This window comes from Pygocentrus nattereri, chromosome 24 (assembly GCF_015220715.1).
Source record: "Pygocentrus nattereri isolate fPygNat1 chromosome 24, fPygNat1.pri, whole genome shotgun sequence".
NCBI classification, from domain to species: Eukaryota; Metazoa; Chordata; class Actinopteri; order Characiformes; family Serrasalmidae; genus Pygocentrus; species Pygocentrus nattereri.
In genome coordinates this window covers 27,013,803-27,036,027 of record NC_051234.1, presented here as the reverse complement: position 1 = coordinate 27,036,027, position 22,225 = coordinate 27,013,803, and the positions used below count along the sequence as shown (strand labels likewise).

General features: G+C 40.2%; 1 protein-coding gene across 3 annotated transcripts; it reads left to right on the top strand.

Annotated features, from left to right (window-relative positions):
- The first annotated feature begins 1,136 nt into the window (after nt 1-1,136).
- zdhhc20b (zinc finger DHHC-type palmitoyltransferase 20b) lies at nt 1,137-20,880 on the top strand. Of its 3 annotated transcripts, XM_017716004.2 has the most exons (14): nt 1,137-1,500; nt 3,607-3,633; nt 4,172-4,266; nt 6,567-6,687; nt 7,567-7,636; nt 10,554-10,586; nt 10,686-10,806; nt 13,004-13,039; nt 13,247-13,379; nt 13,522-13,648; nt 17,600-17,692; nt 17,775-17,884; nt 19,566-19,613; nt 19,691-20,880. In XM_017716004.2, the coding sequence occupies exons 1-13, from the start codon at nt 1,383-1,385 to the stop codon at nt 19,607-19,609; spliced, it is 1,128 nt and encodes a 375-aa protein (XP_017571493.1). In that variant the 5' UTR covers nt 1,137-1,382; the 3' UTR covers nt 19,610-19,613; nt 19,691-20,880. The 3 variants fall into 3 exon arrangements, with proteins under 3 accessions (XP_017571493.1, XP_017571487.1, XP_017571501.1); XM_017715998.2 differs by having other exon boundaries at nt 19,566-20,880; XM_017716012.2 differs by lacking the exon at nt 13,004-13,039 and having other exon boundaries at nt 1,138-1,500; nt 19,566-20,880.
- Nucleotides 20,881-22,225: the final 1,345 nt, after the last annotated feature.

The window sequence follows — 22,225 nt, the reverse complement described above, 5'->3', positions numbered from 1 at the left end:
TAGTGCGTGGGGACGAGATCCTAATGTGTGGCCACGACTTAGTAAGCCATGATCTCATTCCCGTGCATTACTAAGTCATGGACACGACTTGATCATCTCATTCCAACGCCTTACCAAGTCATGGTCACAAATTAGGATCTCATTCCCACATGTTAATAAAGTGTGGCCATGCATTATTTTTACTTGTACAGGATGGCATCATCAGGGCTCCGTAGTAAGGCAAGATTTTGTTTCACACCTCACTAAGTCATGGCCGCGACTTAACTATCTCGTTCCCACGCAATAGGTTAGGATCTCCTTCCCTCACCTTATGGCGTGGCCATTATTTTTGTTTATACTGGGTGTCACCGGCAGGGCTCCATAATTAAGCATGAAACGGTTCTTTATAGTACTCATGGTTCTAAATGATGGGGCCCTGCTGGTGACATCCTGTAGAAATAAAAAAAAAAAAGCGTGGCCACGACTTAGTAAGACCTCGGAATGAGACGATTAAGCCGTGGCCATGACTTAGTAAGACATCGGAATGAGACGATTAAGCCGTGGCCACGACTTAGTAGAGCGTTGGGACGAGATCCTCATGCGTGGCCACGACTTCGTAAGCCATGATCTTGTTCCACGCCTTACTAAGTCACGGACACGACTTAATCATCTCATTCCCGCGCCTTACCAAGTCGTGGTTACACATTAGGATCTCGTTCCCTCACCTTAATATGGCGTGGCCATAAATGAATTTTGTTTATACTGGGTGTCACCAGCAGGGCTCCATATTTAAGCATGAAACGGTTCTTTATAGAACTCATGGTTCTAAATGACGGAGCCCCGCTGGTGACATCCTGTAGAAATAAAAAAATAACACATGGCCACGACTTAGTGTAAGACCTGGGAACGACACAAGCCGTGGCCACGACTTTATCAGACGTGGGAACGAGGTGATATAGCCGTGGCCACGACTTAGTAGAGCATAGGGACGAGATCCTAATGCGTGGCCACGACTTCGTAAGCCATGATCTCGTTCCCGCGCCTTACCAAGTCGTGGCCACGCATTAGGATCTGGTTCCCACGCGTTAATAAGGCGTGGCCACGCATTATTTTTGATTTCTACAGGATGTCGCCAGCGGGGCTCCGTACTGAATAGAACCCCTTGAAGAACCATCCTTTTTAGCTCGGTGTGTAGAAGTAAATGCGTTATTATATTAAAAAAAATAATAAAGCAAAGCTCATCAGAATTTGGACTGGAATTGCGCGATTTTTGCTCTTGTGGAACAGATATTTTTTGATTTGATGTCCTCACGTTCAGAGCTGGAGTTGGGGTGCGGGGCCAGCCTACTCTGAAGACTGGATGTAGGTTCTGGACGCCCGTCTTGGTGGAGTGGACGTAAAAGATGGCGCCTTCACACGTACTGAGATGCTGTCAGCGCGGTCTGGCTTGGATACCGGTCATATTTATCGCCTTAGTTGTATGCTGGTCGTATTATGCCTACGTGGTGGAGCTTTGTATATGTAAGTCCGTGTATTTTTCGTCCACTCTGCCTTTAGCCGGTTACTTCTTGAGATAGCTCGCTGGATAACTTGAATAGGAAGTGATTGGAGCTGTTCGGCCGTCTTACACGGCTTGTCCTCTCGCCAGTTCCCCAACGTTTTCATTGAAGGCTGAATGTAATTGTTGTCTTAACGAAATGTACGTGTGTTTCGCTGTTCATGTCGTGCTCGTCATGTTTTTTCGTCTGTTATTTCTCGTGTCTAGTTAACGCGACGGTATACACTGTTCGCCAGCGTCTCATTCGAATTTTCCCGTTCCACCTTAAATGGTGCAGCAGTTGCATTCTGGCGCCCGAGGCGCCAGAATGCAACTGCTGCACCATTTAAGGTGGAACGGGAAAATTCGAACAAGACGCTGGCGAACAGTGAGCCAACTTAGGCAGACTTCGTGTCTGTTTACTTAGCCAGCGAGCTAAGTGTTATTAAATCTTTGTGCAGCGTGTTCTGTAGGCGTTAGTGGTCAAACGGAGCGAAAATGAGGTGCCAAGCTGGTTGTTTGACTTCGAAATGAGGCGGGGACCCGCGGCTGTGTTTTGTAGCCATTGTACTGCAGTGTTAGCTTTAGCTAGGTAGACTTTGGTGTAATTAGCTAGCTTAACTCGGCGCACTCGGTCCCATTGCTCAACCTGTTACCAGGGCTGGGCTGCACTGCTCTTCTGGTTTCGATATCATTAAATCTCTTCTTGCGAGCATAAGCGGAGTTCTTTCAGTTCTCTGCCCTGAAAACCAGTAAATGTAGATTCTCTCAGAAATATACGCCAAATGTATCTGAGCTAGGATACTAACACTACATAGGTTAAAGGGGAACTCCACCAGTCTCTCAAAAATTCTCAGCGCTTGTGAGTTTGAGATGTAAACACAGTCGTTCAGAGTAGTTTGACGTGAAATGGTGCGTTTTAGAGAAACGCACAGGCTCATTTTTCTACAGTGGCGGTGATGGGAGCCACGTTCACAAATATAATCATGTTATTCACTATTCAAAACCACCAGTGGACCTACTTGTGTCTCTACAGTTTTCATATGTAGTGATGATGGTGGTCAAATAGTCATAAATCTGGAAAAAAAGCTATAGTTTGCTTGCTTGAGTGGATTCAAATACATTTTAAGCCAGGTATCAGGGAGCATTTATCTAACCGTTTCATGTAATGTCTTTGTGAGTGAGCTTTCAGAGGTGGACGTCTGGTTCCTATCACCAACGCTGTGCACAGTTCAGCAGAGTTGGAAATATCCAGCCCTCCTTACCTGTTACTTAAAGGGGATTTCTCCTCATTTCTGTACAGTTCAGACGTTCAGGTGTAAACAGTCACAAACAAGGAGCGATTTGCTGCGAAACATTAGGTTACATGGTAGAGAAACTGCCACCCGTCTTTACAGTGACGGCGATGGGAACCAGGGGTGGCAATACCTGCAATACAAAAATAACATTTTATTTACTTTCCAAAGCGGCCAATGAACCAACACGTCTCTTTATATGTATTGTTTATAGTGATGATAAAGGATAAATCCACAAAAACAGGTTTTTTGTTATGGTACTAGCCAACTTTGCCTGATGACACCCTGTACTTATCACCCTGGCCTGGATGCATTTGAAGAATCATAAAACCAGATCTTGGGTGCCAGACAACTTGCTTGTGAATATGTTATGTAAAACCTTTCTGTGAAGTAGCTTTTAGAGACATTGAACAGCTCAGATAGCTCCAGTTCCTATTAGCACTGCTCTTAACAGTTCACACTTGGTTTCTCCAGAATGGCGCATTTCACATCAGACCTCTGATGTGTCTTAACAATTTAATTACACAGAAATGTTGAAAAATCTGTGGAAAGAACCTTTTGAGAACTGTCCTATCTAGCCAGCCTGCCTGGAACACTAGTTTAAGCCTGAAACCTGGAAAGATTATTGTCAATGATCTGTATTATGTTAGACAGATTATATGGCATCATAACCTTTGTCTAGTTTGTCCAGATGTATTTATTGTTAATTAGGAAAGCAGAATATATATCTTGATTGATATATGTGCTGTTTTGCTTTACAAAACAATCTATAAATGCTTTCCTTTCTCCTTACAGACACAATTCCAAGTACTGGTGAAAAAAGTAAGTGTTTGCACATCCTCCCTTACAGAGAAGTATAGTAATGCTATGACAAACTGTAAGCTTTCTATAGAGCTTTGTAATACTTCACCTGCTGTGGTATCTCTGTTGTGTACTGTCTTCTAGGAATTCTGTATAAATTCCTATAACTGTATGTCATTTTCATAAGGCCTAGTATAATTGGCCATAGATTATTTAACCTAAGTATATATTTTTATAGTGTTCAAAGTTTTGTCTTAGAGAGTATATTTGTATGTCAGATGAGGACAACTTCTCTGCCAGAAGAGGCATCTGATGTGTACTTTAAAAGACTGGAGCTCAATATCAATCTCCTGTTTGTGCTGAACATCAGCTAAACTGCATCAGTAATGAAAACCAACAGCCTGGGGAAGGACGGAGTCAGCTCACCGTCTACCTCTTCAGTCCATTCCTCATGTGTCAGCTTCTCAGAGAATTAAGACCATTAATTTAACCCCCACCCCCACCCCCCAGCAAATTTATGGCACTTTCACTCTCACACATTGCTCTCTGTTCCTTACAGTAATCTACTTGGTTGTCTTTCACCTCTCGTTCATCATGTTTGTTTGGTCTTATTGGAAGACCATCTTCACGAGACCAGCAAACCCGTCCAAAGAGGTGAGCTACCTGAAAACTAGGATCATTTGTTTTGTTTGTTTGTTTGTTTGTTTTAGTGCTTTTCTTTCCATGCTTTACTCTTTTGTAATATGCACCATTTTTCTAATTCCAATTGCAATATCTGTCCAGTCGGTCCATAACCGATTAGTATTTTACAGTCTTGATGAAATGGACAGGTGTCAATGCTGTCCTGCACATTTGATAAGGACAGTCTCATGCAGATAATGTTAACCTCACCATGGGCCAATAAAGTTGTTAGCACAGGAAGGAAACCAAATTTAATTTGACATTTACATAATCGTTTGACTTTAATTAAAAAAAAACATTTATTGTACATTGAATATTACGTCACCAAGTTTGTAGTCAAAAGCTCATCCAAAGTTTCTTACAAAATCAGGAGTATTAATCGGGAGTTTGTCCCTGTTTGCTGCGGTAACAGCCTCTACTCCTCTGGGAAGACTTTCCACTAGATGTTAGAACATTGCTGTAAGGATTTGATTGCATTGAGCCACAAGAGCATTAGACCTCGTTTACAGCTGGTCACTTCACGTGTTTTGAGCATCAGGATTATATCTGGATGAGGCCAGGCCACATAAAAATGCAAGTGTGAACACATTTAGAACAGATACAAAGCCAATCGCTCAAACAACTTAACATACCCATCTCTCCAAGACCCATTCAACAACAAAAATACCCCAGTAAAACTGAAACTCCTCCCCATGCAGTGTGTCACTGGCTACATTACCCATGGCTGTGTTTGAAATAGCCCACTGCATACTGCTCACTTATTGATTCTGCCCAAAGTGGTAAGTATTATGAAGAATAAGACCAACAGGAATTTCTGCAATATGTACTGCTCCAGCACATTTTTCCAGTATGCTGCCGAAGCTATCTCCGTGATATACTGCATCCCAAAATGCGATGAGGCTTTTCTGGGAGGATGTATCCACTGCCTGGATATTTTTAATAGCTCTGAATTCAGCCTTTCTTCTATATAGAATGAAAGAAATTTCAGCAAGTGATGCTGCACTCACTGCCACACGAAAACCACACCAACTTTCTCTGCTGGTCTTGAAGAGGGTTTTCTTACTTTGTCTGTTTAACAGTAAACTAGTACTTTGAAATTGACGCAGAATGTGGATGGAACAGTAACTCAGCTGAGCAATCCGCTCATCGCTTTTTTAGGCTCATGTTTAGAGTCACAGTGCTTTTTGTTCACTCAGAGTAGCTCATATGACCTTATAAGCTAGTCTGACTGAATGTAATGAAAATTAAATGTCTCGCTAATGGAAATGTTAGGAAACCACAAATGTTTGCCACACAGATTAACCCAGAACCGACATTTTCAAAGCTTATTTATAGCTTTAAACACGGGTGGAAACCAACATCCTGCTCTCTGTCATAGTATGTGGTGTATTTTAAAAGTCACACAGGCACATCTTGACCAAAAATAAACGTAAATGCTGAAAACTGGCTAGCAACGGTTGCAAAGGAGTGATTGGAGGCCTGAGGAAAATGGGGCAGGTCTTGGGATGGTCTTGATTGGCTCAGTCCCTGATGTTGGCAGTCTAGTCCTACCCCTGTTCGGTAGTACAGCATGGCTTGAATGCTGTGCGTTATACTTCTGATGAAGTATACAGTATATACTGATGCAGTAGGCAGTACACAGTATGCTATTTGGAACACAGCCCATGTCTGCAAGGAAGATAATCATGGAGGATGCACATTGTTGGGGACCGGTCAAAACAAATTGCATAGTCACGATATGAGAAGACACTTCTGTGCAAAACAAACTGCAGACGACTTAATAAACAATCAGTATCTGTTTGCTGTGTAACAAGCGGATTTGCATATTCCGGCCTACACAGCAATTGGATTTCAGTCTGACTAACTGGATATGCACTTGACTACCAAGTGTAAGTGCCTGTGCCTAAAATCTTTTCAGGATACTAGTCACATGAAGTGACCAGTGAGGTCAGATACTGGTGTTGTATGATTAGTTTTGGATCATAAAGGCCACTCCAACTGATCCTAGATATGTTCGATGGTGCCCAATCACACAGGAAGCTGTTCCACATTACAATCAAACTGGCAATTTTTCCTCTCCGCTTAAATTTAATAAAAATGCAGCTATATAATGCAAAATTAATGAGATTTGATTTGATTTGTCATTTTGCCCAAATTAGATATGCATATTGTTGCATATCTAATCTGAGGCATTTGTAAATCGTTGTGTGTCACTGGAATTGGCCATAAGCAGATGCAGATGCTGAAGATGACTGAATGCTGATGTGTTTCAGTTTTGCTTGCCCAAAGCTGAGAAGGAGCAGTATGAGAAAGAGGAGCGTCCAGAGGCTCAGCAAGAGATCCTAAAGAGAGTGGCCAGCAGTCTGCCGCTCTACACTCGCACTGGAGCTGGAGGTGAGGCACTTGAGCATGACAGACTTGAGGCTGTGTTTGGCCTAAAGGATTTGTGTGGCCCAAAAAAAGTGGGACCTAGATTGTTAATAGTTGATAAATAGCAAGTGCATGCATAGCATTTACACCAGGCAAAAGGAACACGTTTTCTGTTAAAGGGCCTGCTTACCACATTGGTCAGAGTGTGATCTTGACCGTATTTAACAGAAGTGTAAACACAATGCTTTTTCAATGTCCATTTGTAGTGGAATTCTCTCTTAGAAAATCAATAAAACATGGAATCTGACCGGGTTGCTCATACTTCTAGATTCTAGATGCTTGTTTGTTTGTTTGTTTGTTTATTTATTTATTTATTTATTTAAGCAGTGCTCTGCTTTACCCCGTTCATTCGTCCTTTGTCTTACTGGAAGGCAGAAGTGCTGATACAAGCTGCTTCACATCCTGTGGATGAATTATTAGCCTAGCAGGCCAGGGAAGGATCACCTTAAGAGTACTGTGTGTGTGTGTGTGTGTGTGTGTGTGTGTGTGTGTGTGTGTGTGTGTGTGTTTTAAAATTTCAGTGTAATGTGAGCTCAGTGGACTAAAATTCTCATTGTTTCATTCCAGTATCCCTTTGTTTGTCTGCTGTATTGCTCACACCATGCTTTTCCTCAGAGGTTGTGCAGTGTGAATTTGATATGTTGATGCGTTGCTTAAGTGATCATTCAAACAGCACTATTGATTTATTGATTGATAAATTAAAGGTTCTAATCAGTACTTGGCTCATTTATAATCACTGTATCACTGCTGACTGTCTGTGTTCTCCATAGCTGCACTTTTTATTGCTAAGCATGTTCTTACTTTGCATCTGATAAGACTTCAGAATTATTTCCTTCCTTCTAGCCATCCGGTACTGTGACCGCTGCCAGGTGATCAAACCAGATAGGTGCCATCACTGCTCTGCGTGTGACATGTGAGTAGAAGTCCTTTTTGCTTTCATAAGCTACACGAGATGCTCTGCCTGATAGCTGTGCTAAAGAGTTCTTGTTTTTATACCCAAGTGCATCGGTGTAAAATGATATCCAGGACATAAAGGGAAATTTGAGTGATCTGAAGTACATTTTATGTTCAACCGGACAGTAAAAACAAGAATAGTTTTTTGGTATTTACCCAGTAGAAAGTGGGTCCCCACGCTGCTTGATTGTAAGAGTACCACTTAAGAGCTGCCCTAGAGGTACAGGAATTTCATTCTGTAGTAGCACGAGTTGCAGTTAAGCTTGCAATAAGAGAAGCACATGAGCAAAACAGCCTTTTGATTGTTAAGCGTGACCGCAAGAAGGATATCTAATTTGACAGTTTGATTTGCATTTGATGAACATTATTATTGGCCCTGTGATGGACTGTTGACCTGTCCAGGGTGTTTCCTGCCTTCTGCCTGATGAACACTGGCTGTGTTTACATGCAAAGATTTTTGCCAGTCCGATTGAATACAATCGGACTACAGATTCAGACTGAGGTGTTTATGCTCACTCTGCTCAACAATCTGATGAAAATCTTCGTTTTCATGCCCACTACAAGTAATCCGATGCAGAATGACACGCATGCGTGGAGCAGCGCTTAGAGTAAATGTTGCCATGCCAACGTTGCCATGACAGCGAACATCACGTGAGGTCCGGTCTGAGTGAGATGAGTTTCCAGTTGGCGCGCTTGTGTTTTTAATTGCTTTAAACTGATGTCAGACTCAGAAAAACGTCCTTCACATGCACTTATAAAGGAAGACACATAAGTTGGACATCCGTCCCACCGCCGTCTTTTAAAGCTCAGAGTATAAACCTTGTCTCCTCTACAGACCAGTTTCTGCTCTGCCATGTTGAGCAGTATAAAAATGACGCGACGCGCATGCGCAGAACGGATTTGCACGTTCCGATAGGGAATGTAATCGGATTCAGGAGTTTACACGGCTATTATTCTTCTGTTTAACAGATTATTTAGAGGTTTACCCACCTCGCTCAATCGGATAGAAATTGTAGTCCAAATGGCCTCAGTCAGATTAGTCTTTTCCGATTGAGGTGTTTACATGGACGTATTCTATTCCGATTGAGCTGTTAGTCGGATTATTAACGGATTATCAGGCTGCATGTAAACGTGGCTACTGGGATAGGCTCCACTTCTCTCTGTGACCCAGAACGATAAGCAACTTAGAAGATGGATGGAACCATCATTATTGCCGTATCTATGTTTTCGGGTTCTCTGTGGATTTACTCTGAAATGTGTGGTTGTGGTGGTGCACCTTTTCAGAAAAAGCAGCTTCCAAGTAAGGAAGCATCAGGTTATGGTTTCTCAAAAGCTAGGAACAATTTCTTACCTTATAAAGGGCGACCAGCCAGAAGTTGAGACATATTTGCCAATAGAATGATTTTCCTTATTTTTAACTTAGATTTTTAAAAATCATTTTAAAACTGAAGTGAAGACATCGAACTGGAAATCTAAATAACACGCATGGGTTTATGCACTAGCCATCAAAATGAAATTCAAGTTGTTTTTTGATTCTGTCAGAATCGTGGCATTCTCTCAAGCTCCTTCATGAGGAACCACTTGAAATGCATTTCCAAAGGCTTGAAGAAGTTTTACATAATGACTTTGTGGGCTGATGATAACTTATTGGTCTCCCTTTACCCCAGTTCCCCTGCACCTTCTTCCCCATCCCTTTGATCGTCAACTACTTCCCCTCCCTCTTTGCTTCCTCCCCTGACCACAGTACCTTTAGTTACTTTAAACCATGTCAGACCATGTATTCATTAGACTAGACTGGTGACAGACTGGACTGTTGACACACTGATGACCAAGCTGTATGATTGTCTACATATACGTGAATAAGACTGGACCCCTGACACTGCTGACTGACTGTTGATTGAACACGTACCAATACTCTGTATCTGTAAATAAACTCCGGTCAACGGTGAGGCTCCAGTCTTCTTACTCTTCCTGCTGAATTTCTAACAGCTGCCTTCCCAAAAGAGAATAATAATTGAAATTTTTGAGAACTTGGAAATGAATTTGCAAATAGTCGTGAATGGCCCTGTTTGTCTTTCTTTGGGTTGTGACTTTTCAAACATTTAAGCCTAGGTCTGTAGATGAAAAACATACATTATCAGGTACAGTGAGGTCCAAAAGTCTGAGATTTAAAGTCTGTTTTGTTTTCTTCATTTAAACCTGGAAATAAACAACAGAAATGTATAATTTTTGAAAAATGAACAATGTTATGATCAGTAAAATAAAAGCGAAATTTTCAGGGTCATCCGTTTTAGGTCATTTGCAAATTTGAAGCCTTTGAACAAGAAGGGTTTTTTCACCTTATACTTTCCATTCAAGTTCATGTTCAGACGTCTCCTAGGTGCATTCAAAGATCTCATCAGAGGTTTTTGTACATGCCGATCATGTCATTTCGCACATTCACTGTCATCACACTGTCATTAAAGCGAAAGGGGAGCACGGTTTGCCAAATACTGAGAAGTTGTGAAATGTTTAAACAGTACACTTGAATTGTTATACTGATTTATTTGTAATAAAAAATGATATGGAAGTAGAAAATTGAAGCAGTTTAATAAGTGGTCTCAGACTTTTGGACCCCACTGCATGTCTAAACTTTTAATACATGTGGAATTTAGTCTAGAATTTAAGCTATTTCAGCGATGATCTAGATTGACACCACAGGGTAGAGCTTTATTCAAATTAATAAATCATTCAATTTATTAGCAGTTTAAAAAGTATGTACTCCTATGGATAATAGTTTCACAATCATTCACGGTTTCAGTATGTAAGGACATTCTCAGATGGTGTGTATATATTCCTTTAATCTGAATACATTTTTATTTTACTTTTGTCTAAAGGTGTGTATTAAAGATGGATCATCACTGTCCCTGGTGAGTAAACTGTTAAACGTTCTTGTATTTTTGGAGAATTTCAAGAATTCTTTTTCTTTTTATGTTACTTTGTGCTGCATTTTTATCTTTTTTCCACAGGGTGAACAACTGTGTGGGCTTCTCCAATTACAAGTTCTTCATCTTGTTCCTAGCGTACTCACTGATTTATTGTTTATTTATCGCTGCTACTGTCCTCCAGTACTTCATCAAGTTTTGGACAGTGAGTAGTCATCATTTAAGATGCATCACATTTTCAGGGTTGTTTTTCTGTTTTGTTCTCCTCTTTATAAACATCTTCACACTCACACTCATGATCTAAAGTGATTTGGGCTGATTTCTGGGTGTCTGCTGTCACATTAGAGAGTAATATATTTATGATGTGTGTTCTTCCTGCATGTACCTAGTCAAACTAAGCCTTTTTGTCTTGCTTTTCTCTCTCTGTCTGCATTTCCTCCCGCCAGAGAGGGGGACTTGAGTTGGCGACTTCAATGAGTCGTACTTCAGTGGCATGTTGACTGACTCGTGATCTAACTTATGCTTGCCCTCGAATGACTTGTTGCTTGACCCTGACTCTAGACTATGGGGGGAAATAATGTGAACCACAGCTATTAAGTTTGGACCATCAACCCTAACGTGGTAAATAAATAGAAACCGTTTCATATCGTGTGATTTAGCCTGTCAGTTTGGCTGGGTATGCATTGCAGGGTCTCCTCCAGAAATAAGCAGGCTTGTATTTATGTAGCCTTCTGTATAGCAATGCACCAACATGAAAATTCCTGACCAAAACAATGTTATTAAGTTCCTTTTGTAGGATGCATTAAAGCAAAACCCAAAAAACTATTCATTGGTAATTAGTCCTTTTCAATAAGACAGAACTGAGACTTTTTTGTCTGTTGCTGTAATCTCAAACCTGTAATGGAAACATTTTTTACTGTTTATCTGCTGCTGCTCAAACTGTTTGAATGTGACTGCGCTGACCAGCATGGGCACAAACCGCGCATTAAATTATTATTTTTAATTTTCATTAGCATTTAGATTATTTGTAACGTGTTAGATTTTGACACTTTTTAAAAAATAATTATAAGCCTTTTTTTGCCAGGATTTTAGGCCTTTTCTTTTTTTACAGCCACTGAAAAATTTTCAGCCATTGGTGTTAAATGTAGGGCTGCAACTATCGAATATTTTCACTTCCAGTATTATCTCAAATATTCTACAAGACTAGGAAAAGCTTAAGATATGAGTTTTACCTTTTATTGATTAGAATTTTTTAAAAAGGCTATTTATTTGTTTGCATTATTGTTCTTAGGAAAGTTTTAGTGAGCAAGGGCGTGACTATGTTCTAGATATTATACTGATTCTTGGTTTGTTTTTCAGCTGCTCAAAAAACACTTTGTACCTCAGTCTGAAGCTCAGCTGTATTAGTCTCATCCTGTGCAGCCTGACTAGGTTTCTTTCTGCTTTGGGTGGACGCTTCATTAGCCAGAACATTCTTGAACACGCTTCCCAGCAGTACAGAGTAGTAGGCAAAGCGTTTAGACTGAACTGGGCAATTAAAACCAACATTATTTTCTCCAATTAGAGCTCTAATACTGACAGGTAGAAATGGAGTCTTAACACCTCACCATGACTTTGACACAGTAGGACTGTTTGACTGACATGAAAAAGCCTGTAAATACTGTTTAATAAAACACAATGTTTTTTTGTGATGAGTCTCTTTTAATTTCTTTGGATGCGTTGCTGCTACTGAGCACTGATAGTGACTCGCTAGCATGCATCTTCATAAATGAAAAAATTTGACAGATGATGCACTGAAACACCAAATTAACTGATTATTTATTTGAATTAGTTATTCGAATAGCTTTACTTTTTTTATCGAATTTGGCAGTTTATAGCATATTCATTGCAGCCCTAATGTACTGACTGTTTTCCTGAGTTTTGGTAACATCACCACATTCCAGTGGGTGTGAAAAAAATACTATAACAAGTAATAGGTTTTACTTCCACCTGCCACCACCCTCACCTACCACTGAGCGAAAACACTCCAAGACCCTCCCTTATACCGTCACGGTATGGAAAGAAATTTAGCTTTTCTGATTCATGTTTATTTTAGCTAAAGTTCATGACTAAAGACTTGAAACCTGACTTTGACTAAAGACTTGAGCTAAGTGATTTATGAATATCTCACATCTGCTCATCAGCACTGATCTCCTCTCTCGGCTCTCTTGGTATTTCCTTTCCCATTCATCGTTCATATTTCTCTCCTCTGTGTTCCATGTTGGCCGCTGCCTGTTGCGTTCCTGTCTGATCAGATGTTGTAACCCTTCCTTGCTTTTCCTAGTAGCTATTGCGTCTGATACACTTGTGCTTCCCTGCTGTCCTCTTCTTGTGTCTAATGGTCTGTCTCTGTTTGCACTAAGCTTTGCCGGAGGAAATCGGCAGAAAATTGTCCAAAGGTAATCACTGGTGTTAGTGTTGTTGGTAGTCTGTCCACGCCAGCACGATAAACCAGTAACACTCTGTCGTCCCTCTTTGCCTAAAGGCTCTGTGGTTGGTTTGTGTCATTTGAGCTGTCTAAGTTGCATGTCGTAGTTACCCATGTCTTACCCGTTTGTTGACCCTTGTCTTACAGCTCTCCTCTCTTTTCTTTCCCCCTCTCTCAGAGTGACCTGCCAGACTCTCACGCCAAATTCCATGTCTTATTTCTCTTTTTTGTGGCGGCCATGTTCTGCATCAGCATTCTCTCACTCTTCACTTACCACCTGTGGCTTGTAGGAAAGAACAGATCCACCATAGGTAACGCACTCCAGCCATCTCCACCCCTCTGTGCATCTGTCTACACTAAGGCACACAGTCCACCCAAATCACCATAGCTGAATTTAGTGGGGAGTTGTGCATACGTCTTCATGATGTGTCGTTGTCCCCTCTCGCTGCATAGAGGCGTTCCGAGCTCCAGTGTTCAGAAACGGTCCCGATAAAAATGGATTCTCGCTGGGCTTCACCAAGAACATTGCTCAGGTGTTTGGAGACCAAAAGAAATACTGGCTCCTGCCAGTCTTCACCAGGTAGGCTCAGAGCTGATTTACACTTACTTAATTTCAGATGTAGTCCACGTTCCATTGTTCCACGTTCAGATGTTCCATCTGGCCACACAAAAGCATCTTTATGGACAGAAATCGGATTCACATAAGTGCTACTACCATGTCTCATGCAAGCACAAGTGATTCTCTTCTGAGTGGGCCTGGGGCCTGAGTGATATCTAAAACTAATCAGCGTGATATTTTCTAGTTAAATATTAGCATATAAGTTTACAAAATTGAGTATTTGTTATTTTATTTCCATTACTGCAATACAAGGACAACCGTTAAGGTTCTTCTTTTAACTTATGCCATGTAAGATTTTTTTTTTATTCTGTTCATTCACTTATAGTTTACATTAGAGTAAAGAGATTCAACAGTTAAAAGTAAATCTTTCTTAATTAATTAATTAATTAATTATTGAGGGAATGAGTCAAGACATCAGGAAAACAAAGAAACAGGACAAATCCAATGAAGGGGAAAAAAAGGCCTAAACAGTATCTGGTGTTTGGTCACAAATGACAAAAGAGAAAAAAACACAAATAAATAAATTTAATGAATAAAAGGACCAATTTGGATTATATTTTCCTTTTTCCTACCTCCTCCCCTTTTTTCCCTTTTTCTCTTCCCCCGCTCCCACCCACCCTTCCACTCTCTCTCTACCCTCCCTCCATTAAGTTTTCCCTTTCACCTTACCCTTACCCTTAGTGGCACCCACCTAATAACACCAATCTCCAAAGTAAATTTTACATTACTAAACAAACAGCCCAATTAACCCAATAAATGAATGAGAATATATGATTAGAGAACACTGGGATAGAGAGGAGAATGGATAAATAAATAAATAAATAAATAAATTCATTAATTAAGAAAGTGGGGCGGGGGGTCATTCATCTGACATGGTCTGAAGAGAATTGAAATAAGAAAGGAGGAGGTTCCACTTTGAGTAAAATGCAGCAGTATTGCCTCTCAGAGTAAACCTTATCAAGTCTAAAAGTGCATGACACCATGCCACCTTGAAATTACAGGGGGTTTTGGAGATTTCCATAACAACAAAATGCAGCGCCTCGCTAATAAGAATGTAATTGCCAAAATGTCCTATTGTCCGCTGGTGAGCAAGGGCAAATCTGTAGAAAAGCCAAATATTGCTAAAGAACAGTTCATTTTGATGTCCACGCCTTCCACGCCTAGAACAGTTTTAAAGGAAGCAAGCCAAAACTTACGTAAAGCAGGACAGAAAAAAGTACATTTAGCTTAGATTACGCGATGAGGTATGACATTTATCACATTGGTCGTTGGTGGTGTTCGGATAAAATTTAGATAGCTGAGATTTAGATCAGTGAACTCTGTACTTTAAATTGAATCAATTGTAATCTGGCACAAGGTACACTTACCCGCACCTTGGCGATAGCCTTATCTCACCATTGGTCTGTTAGGGCAATGCCCAGCTGGTATTCCCAAGATCTCTTAATTTATTCATGGAACATGGGTCCAGATGAATAAGCTTCGAATAGATGTTGGATATACAAAATTTTTGAAAGGGATCTAAAGACAGTCATCCAAGATATATCCAACAGGTAGGTGGGTGTAATCCAAAAAAAGAGAAGAGACACCGTGTCTAATTTGCAAGTATCTAAACAAGTGGGAAGAGGACAGGTTGAATTCAGCTGATAACTGAACAAAGCTACAAAAAATACCATCTTTATAAAGATTAATACATCTGCTGTGCCAGGTAATAAAAGCAGTGTCGTTCAGGGCGGGTGGGAATAAATGGTTATCCAATATAGACAAAGATGATGAAGGTGACATAAGTTTAAAGTGGCGCCTAAATTGAATCCATATCTGAAGGGTAGAGAGGGCTATGGGGTTGGTGGTAAAATCTGTAAGCCTGAGAGGTAAGGAGGAAGCGAGGAGTGCAGATACTGAGGATGAAGAAAGGGAGTGAATTTCTATTTTAACCCACAGCAAATTTGGGGAATGAAGCCAACACAAGAATTTTTGAATATGGGCTGCCTAGTAATAGAATAGAAAATTAGGGCGAGGGGGAAGAATACAACAGTTTAGTCCAAGAAATGAATGTCTCTCCAAAGCTGAAGCTTCGCAAAACTTCAAATAGGTAACCCCACTCTACCCGATGAAATGCTTTCTCTGCATCTAACGTAATGATCACTTCTGCAAAAGAGGAGGAACGTTCCATAAAAATCGTATTTAAAAGGGTGCAGATGTTAAAGAGGTGGCGACCTTTAATAAAGCCATTCTGGTCATGAGACACTATTTCAGGAAGAATGTTCTCCAAACGTAAAGCCAATAATTTCGCCAGGATTTTCAAGTCAACATTTAGGAGGGACAAAGGTCTATATGAACCACAGGAGGTGGGATCCTTATCCTTCTTCAGAAAAGTAAGAGGGAGAGAACCAGATAGTAAGGATTCATTGTACACATCTATAAGAAGAGGAGAGAACCTATCCCTAAATCTTCGACGGGAAAGCCGTCAGGACCAGGTGCTTTATTAGTTTGCATAGAATTGATCAAGAGAAATCTCCTCTAAGTCTAAGGGTGAATCAAGAATGTGTATAGCTGTAGTGTTCACAGAGGGAAACTCCAGACTGTCGAAAAATGGAAGCAACTCTGTATCATCGGAGAGGGATTCAGATTGGTAGTGAGTAGAATAAAAGGATTTAAAGGCATCATTTCTAGATGGTGATTTAGAGCATAAATTAAAAGCAATTCTTACTTATTTTTTCAAAATAAATTAGCAAAAATTATTGTCTTTTATATTTTCATGTACATGTTTAGCTGTGCAATTTAAGAAACTGGTTTATGACTGTAACAATGCAGAAGGTGGCAAGAACTGTTATGTTATTTTGCGCTGCAACTCCATAGGCAGTCTAGGAAAAGGTGGGGCCGTTGATATATGTTTTAAAAGTGAAGTGTGTGAATGAACCAGAAAGGAATATGAAACACAGCTTACAACTTTCTGCTGTTTAATGTGTGCTACAGTAAGCCTACAGTAATATTAGCCCAAAATAAGACCACCAGCATTATGATTATTTACACCATTAACAATATTTGCAGGTTGTAAAACCTGTTTCTCACTTCTGGACCTGGATGGCGCTAAAGCAAAACAAAGAAATTGCTGTTCTTACCTGTATCAAACCCCCCCAGCTGTGTCTATAAAATGAGTAACTACATGCAGTATGTAAGGTTAGTATGACTGCAGGACCCCAAAAGTTACACAGCTTATCGTGGCCACGAAAGAGTTACAAAGCTAGTGTGACTATAAAGCTAGCAGGGATACAAGAGTCAGAAGAGTGTGTAAGTAGCATGGTTAAGAAAAAAAGTTACGAAGCTTATGTAGCTACAAATAAAATTTGAAGCATGATATACTGCTAGAAACATGGGGAAACTCCAGCATCCTTGATGAACTTCGCTGTTAAACTCAAGGCCCTCCTCCTGTGCCAGTACTCTAGGTGTTGAAATGGAAAACGACAAGCCTCTAACAGTGATGCATCGACCAAACTATGAAAGACAGCTAGTGGGGCAAGACAGGACAAGAGAGAGAGGCTGGGCTGGGCTGGGCAGGATGGGACAAGAGAGAGTGAGAGACATACAGGATACATGTGGTCAAGCATGGACACGTAATCAATTTTCTGCATAGACATTACCTACATCAGTTTTAGTAGGAGTGAAGGTTATTTAAGCAGCTTCAAAAAACATTTACATCTTGACTCAGCTACACCTCATGTCTCAGTCTTCTAGTGTGTCTTGCTTACATTTGTATTTGGTGTTTTCACCATCAGAGAGCTAAGTGTAAGTAGGTTCACACACCTTTTCTGGGAGTTTTCTTCTTTTTTTTACATTTTTTTTTATGGGAAATTGTCATGTAGATAGCTGGTATGGAAAGCAAGCCTTCTCTGATTTCTCCTTTCTGTGCCACAGCCAGGGCGATGGCCTCACGTTTCCAACTCGCCTGGTGGCCTCTGATCCAGAGCAGCCAACAGTAGTTCTGCATCCTGACACCCAGAGTAAAAGGTGACGTGCTGTTTTTCTGTTTACTTCTTCAAGGCCGTTAGCAACAAATGAGGTGTTTAACCCATCAATGCTTCCTCCACAGTGCTGAAGATGGATCCATCCAGCAGTCCAGTCCTCTGAGCGAATCTCAAAACCGTCTGCTCGACAACCACGTCCACACTAATGAAGATCAGGGAAATGCCTTGAAGTCTGGTAGGTTATTGCTTATAGTCAGAAGTTGTTTAAAAGATAGTATTAGCTATAAATTGTCTAGGCATGCATTGAAATTGTGGCTGTCAAATGTTTGAAAGTGGCACTTAAGTTTTTACACAAAAGCGAAGGTCAAAACCTTTCGTGGGAAAAAAATCAAACGTCTACAATTGAGTGTCAAAATCTGACATTTAACAGTTCAGCTGAATGATCATGAGTTATAATGATTAAAAACTCTGCCTGTGTTCTTCGCTCTCCTGCAGTGGTCAACACAGTTCGGATTGAGTGGCAACAAATAAACGGTGAAATGCAAAACTCCTCTGCAGCTGTGTTCATGCTTTTTAGCATTTACTGATTTAATTAATCACAAGTAAAATCTCTCGTTTTCAAAATTATGACCACAAGTACATCCTTCTGTGATTTATGGCTGTTTCTTTACTAAATGATAAACGCTAGTGACTTGTGTGTTAATAGCTCCCCCTACTGGAGAACCTCCAGCCTGCTAGATGGGAGTTCTAAAGCTACACCCATGTGACAAAAAAAAAAAAACAGGTGTTGCTGTCGTTCTAGTGGAGATGCTCTTTAATTCACCTTAAGGAGCCATTGGGATACCAAATATTAACTTTTCATAATTTGACAGCCAATTATTCAACAAGGTGTTTAAAATGGGAGTGCTCTGATTTCTCTTTCATTATGTTGGGAAATTAAACAGAGTTGCCTTTGAAGCCTCAAATGTTTATTCAAACACAAATTTAATTTAAAACAGCAAATTATATATAAAAGAACCCTTTATTTTGATTTACAGTTTTGCTCTCCGGATGAATGTGTCATTGATTCCGGTTTCGGTGGCTATGTAATGGAATTCTGTATTGTCCATTTACATAAGCAGCAGTTTCACCAAGATAAATTCCTTTTTGGCCAAACTTTGGCCAGTTGTTTTGAATAATAACCAATAGCCATCATTAACCAAAGTTTAATCATTAATCGGCAAGCGCAGAGTCAAAGTTGTAACCCATCAATATAGAGACATTGAGATATGAAAGGTGTGACATTAGTGTGTGACATCACACGCATACACACATACACGTGTGTGTGTGTGTGTGTGTGTGTGTGTGTGTGTCTGTGTGAGAGAAGGCAAAAGTTTAAAAAAACATTTTTTGTTTTGTTTTTTTATTGACCCCATGTTTAAATGTCTTATTTTCTTTTTGACTATTTGTTAATAGGCTGCGTACTTGTCTAATGTGTTTAGTCTGTTACATGTCACACGTGTGCACTCACAAAGACAAATTCGTGGCAAAAATAAAGTGATTCTTATTCTGAGCCATAGCCCACCATCACATCATCAAGTGTTCTGCTCTTCTGGAGTACAATAAATACATCATCAAATATCGATTTGAAATATCTGTGTTATGCTGATCTTTTTCTTTTTTAAGCAATGATCTGCCAATTCCACTGCACTGCTGATATAATAGTGCATTCTTACTGTTTTAAGTTGTGCACTTATTAATATCACCATTATGCATACAGTTCAAAAACATTTCTCAGTCTGAACAATAAACCCACCTATTCAATAAGAACTGATGATTGTTGGAAAAACAATAAAATGAAAGTCTTATGATTTTAGTGGTGTTAGTCAAACGACTGTAGAAACTCCCTGATTCTGAAGTATAATTTTTCATTACAGATGAAAGTGAGACCATCACCATATCCATGGAGAGTGAGTCGTAGCCAGGTTAGTCGGCCTCACCTAGTGGTCTCGGTCTGGGAGTGGATGATCTGCAGTTAACCTGCTGCTGTTTCTTCGATCAGGGCTGATGGAGGCTGAGGAGGCCTGGTTCCTCGGGTGTTCTTCAGCCTTTCGCTCCCAGGGAGACTGTGGAGGAGAAACACAGCCATCAAATGAGATGCCTTAACCTACTCCTTATCTCTGTCACCTCCGCACCACCTCCTCATGTACGTGGATTTTAGAGAAGCCTAGACGAGATGCATTGGATCAGAACGATCTTGTTTAGTCATCACAGCCTCTCCCTGCATCTACTTTTTTGTACAGCGAAACACATCTTTTCCAAAATCCTGCACGAACCTCCCCACACTTCCATTTCTCTGCCTGCTCGAGTATCGGTGCGACTCCTATAAAATTGTTTGTTAGTTGTTTACCAGAAAATGCACTATGATTGTTTAAGAGCCTTTTTCCCAGCGCTGTTGCTCTGCCCTGGGACTCCCTGGCACCTTTGGAGTATGATACGGCTGCCATGGTTTGAGATTGGGGGTGATCTGATGTTTACATAGAGGAGAGCTGTCTAAAGAGCCATTCACATCTCTGGTCCAGACCCTCGTTTTTATATCAATGCAGAAATGTATAGGAAAAGGGTTGTTGCTTTTAATTCCAGATTGTAGCACAGAATAACGATGTTTGCCTGTCTAAGACAGAACGATTCATGCTGCGTGAGGTATAAGTTGAAGGGAAAGTCAACTGAATTTTCAAAATTTTAACGTGCAGAGGTTGAGAAGGAAACAGTCATTCAGAATAGTTTGTGAAATGCACCGTTCTAGAGGAACAGAACTTTTTACAGTGGTGGTGATGGGAACCAAGTGATTTCTGCAATAAATATAACCATTTTATTTACATATTTTTTTTGTATGTTTACCATGATAAAATAGAATCTGAAATTCAAATTCTAATCTGAAATAGAAATGTCTACTACATGTACTATTTTGCCTTATGACACCCTGCAGTTATAGGCCAAAATCATCTCTCAAAACTAGCAAAACATAGTCTCAGGCATCTGGTAGTATTAATAACCATTTTCTGTTGAAACTTTGTGTTGGAACCTTTAGTTAGATGTTTGGTTCCCATAACCGCCTTTGTGAACAGTTGCGACTTGGTACATTTCACAAGAACATTTCGCATCATACCAGTTAAATTATTTCTACTGTCAGAACAAAACCTTTCATCTCCAAAAAAAAAAAAAAAATCAACTTAACAGTAGAATGAAAAACGTTCTTAACTTTTAGCAGAAGTAAATGAGGAAATAATTGTGGTACAACATAAAGGGCTACTACCTTTTTCAAATTAGGTCAAAAATGTTTATAAAAGGCCTTCCTTCCGCCTGAAGACTGCTGGGATAGGCTCCAGCACCCCCCCCCGGCCCTGACGGAGAAGCGGCTTAGAGGATGGATGGATGGATGGATGGATGGATGTTTATAAAAGGTTTTGTCCTGACAGCAGCCTATGCTAAAATTTAGGAAAAATCGGTGGAATTCCTCTTTAAAGTATTGGCGCACATCCCAGCACACAACAGCACATTTGCACATTCAAATTTAATTAGGTATTTTGTTTTCTTCTTAAATCTTAGGCATTATTCATGGACGAACCATGCACACACAAGTGTTGCACTTCTTAAAAGCCCCTCATCAGGATGTTTTGAACTTGTGGTGATGCAGACGTCACTAACACTAACTTTACTGAAATTCCATACTTTGACAACAGACCATTTAAATGTAATTTCACTCGGAAAGTATTTCCTGTTTGGGGCTTTAAACGATCACATGAAAAAAAAAATCCCTTTTTATATGTCCTGAGCTGCTTATCTTTTTTTTTTTTTTTTTATCGTTTTTTTTTTTTTTTTTTTTTTTTTTTTAAACTTGTTTTTGTTTTTCTGTGTTTCTGTTCTTCATATTAACCTTAATATTAAATCAGTAGGCGACCTTGGTCACATAAGGCCGCTGTGCATTGCCAAATAAAGGGCTGAATATCAGAGCTCTTACTATGGAGTGTTTACAGTAAGTACGTAATACCTCTTTGCGCTCACAGTGTAGCCAGTGCCACCAAGGAAACCAAATGAAACTGCTTTCTGTGATGATTTTTTTTTTTTTAAGCTTTAGCCTATGAATTACAGTATCACAACTAGCCAGCAGGTGGCACTGTCTTCTTTTAGTGCTGCTGCTATGGTGCAGATGCTCAAAGGATTGGCTTTTTCAGTGCCAAGCTCCTCATGGACCTGGCTTGTAACTCACTAACATACAGCTGAAGATTCTCCACAAGGGGGCACTGTAAATAACTTCAGGTGCTTCATAAGAGTGATGCTCCACATCAAAGCAGTGTGTCCTTGTTTGTAAAGCAATGGTTTACTGAAAATCTATTTTTCCCCCTGACTGCAAACTGGGTCAGACAGTCAAGACAATCAGTGAAGTGAAGTGTTTTGCACTGGAGCTTCATGTCTTGGTTGATTGACTACGTCTATCCTTTAAAGGAAGGTATAAAAAGGTCCATTGAAAATCAAATTTACAGTTTTCCCACTTGCTCCATGTGTAGTTGATCAGTAAAGACGTGTTTGCTGTCTT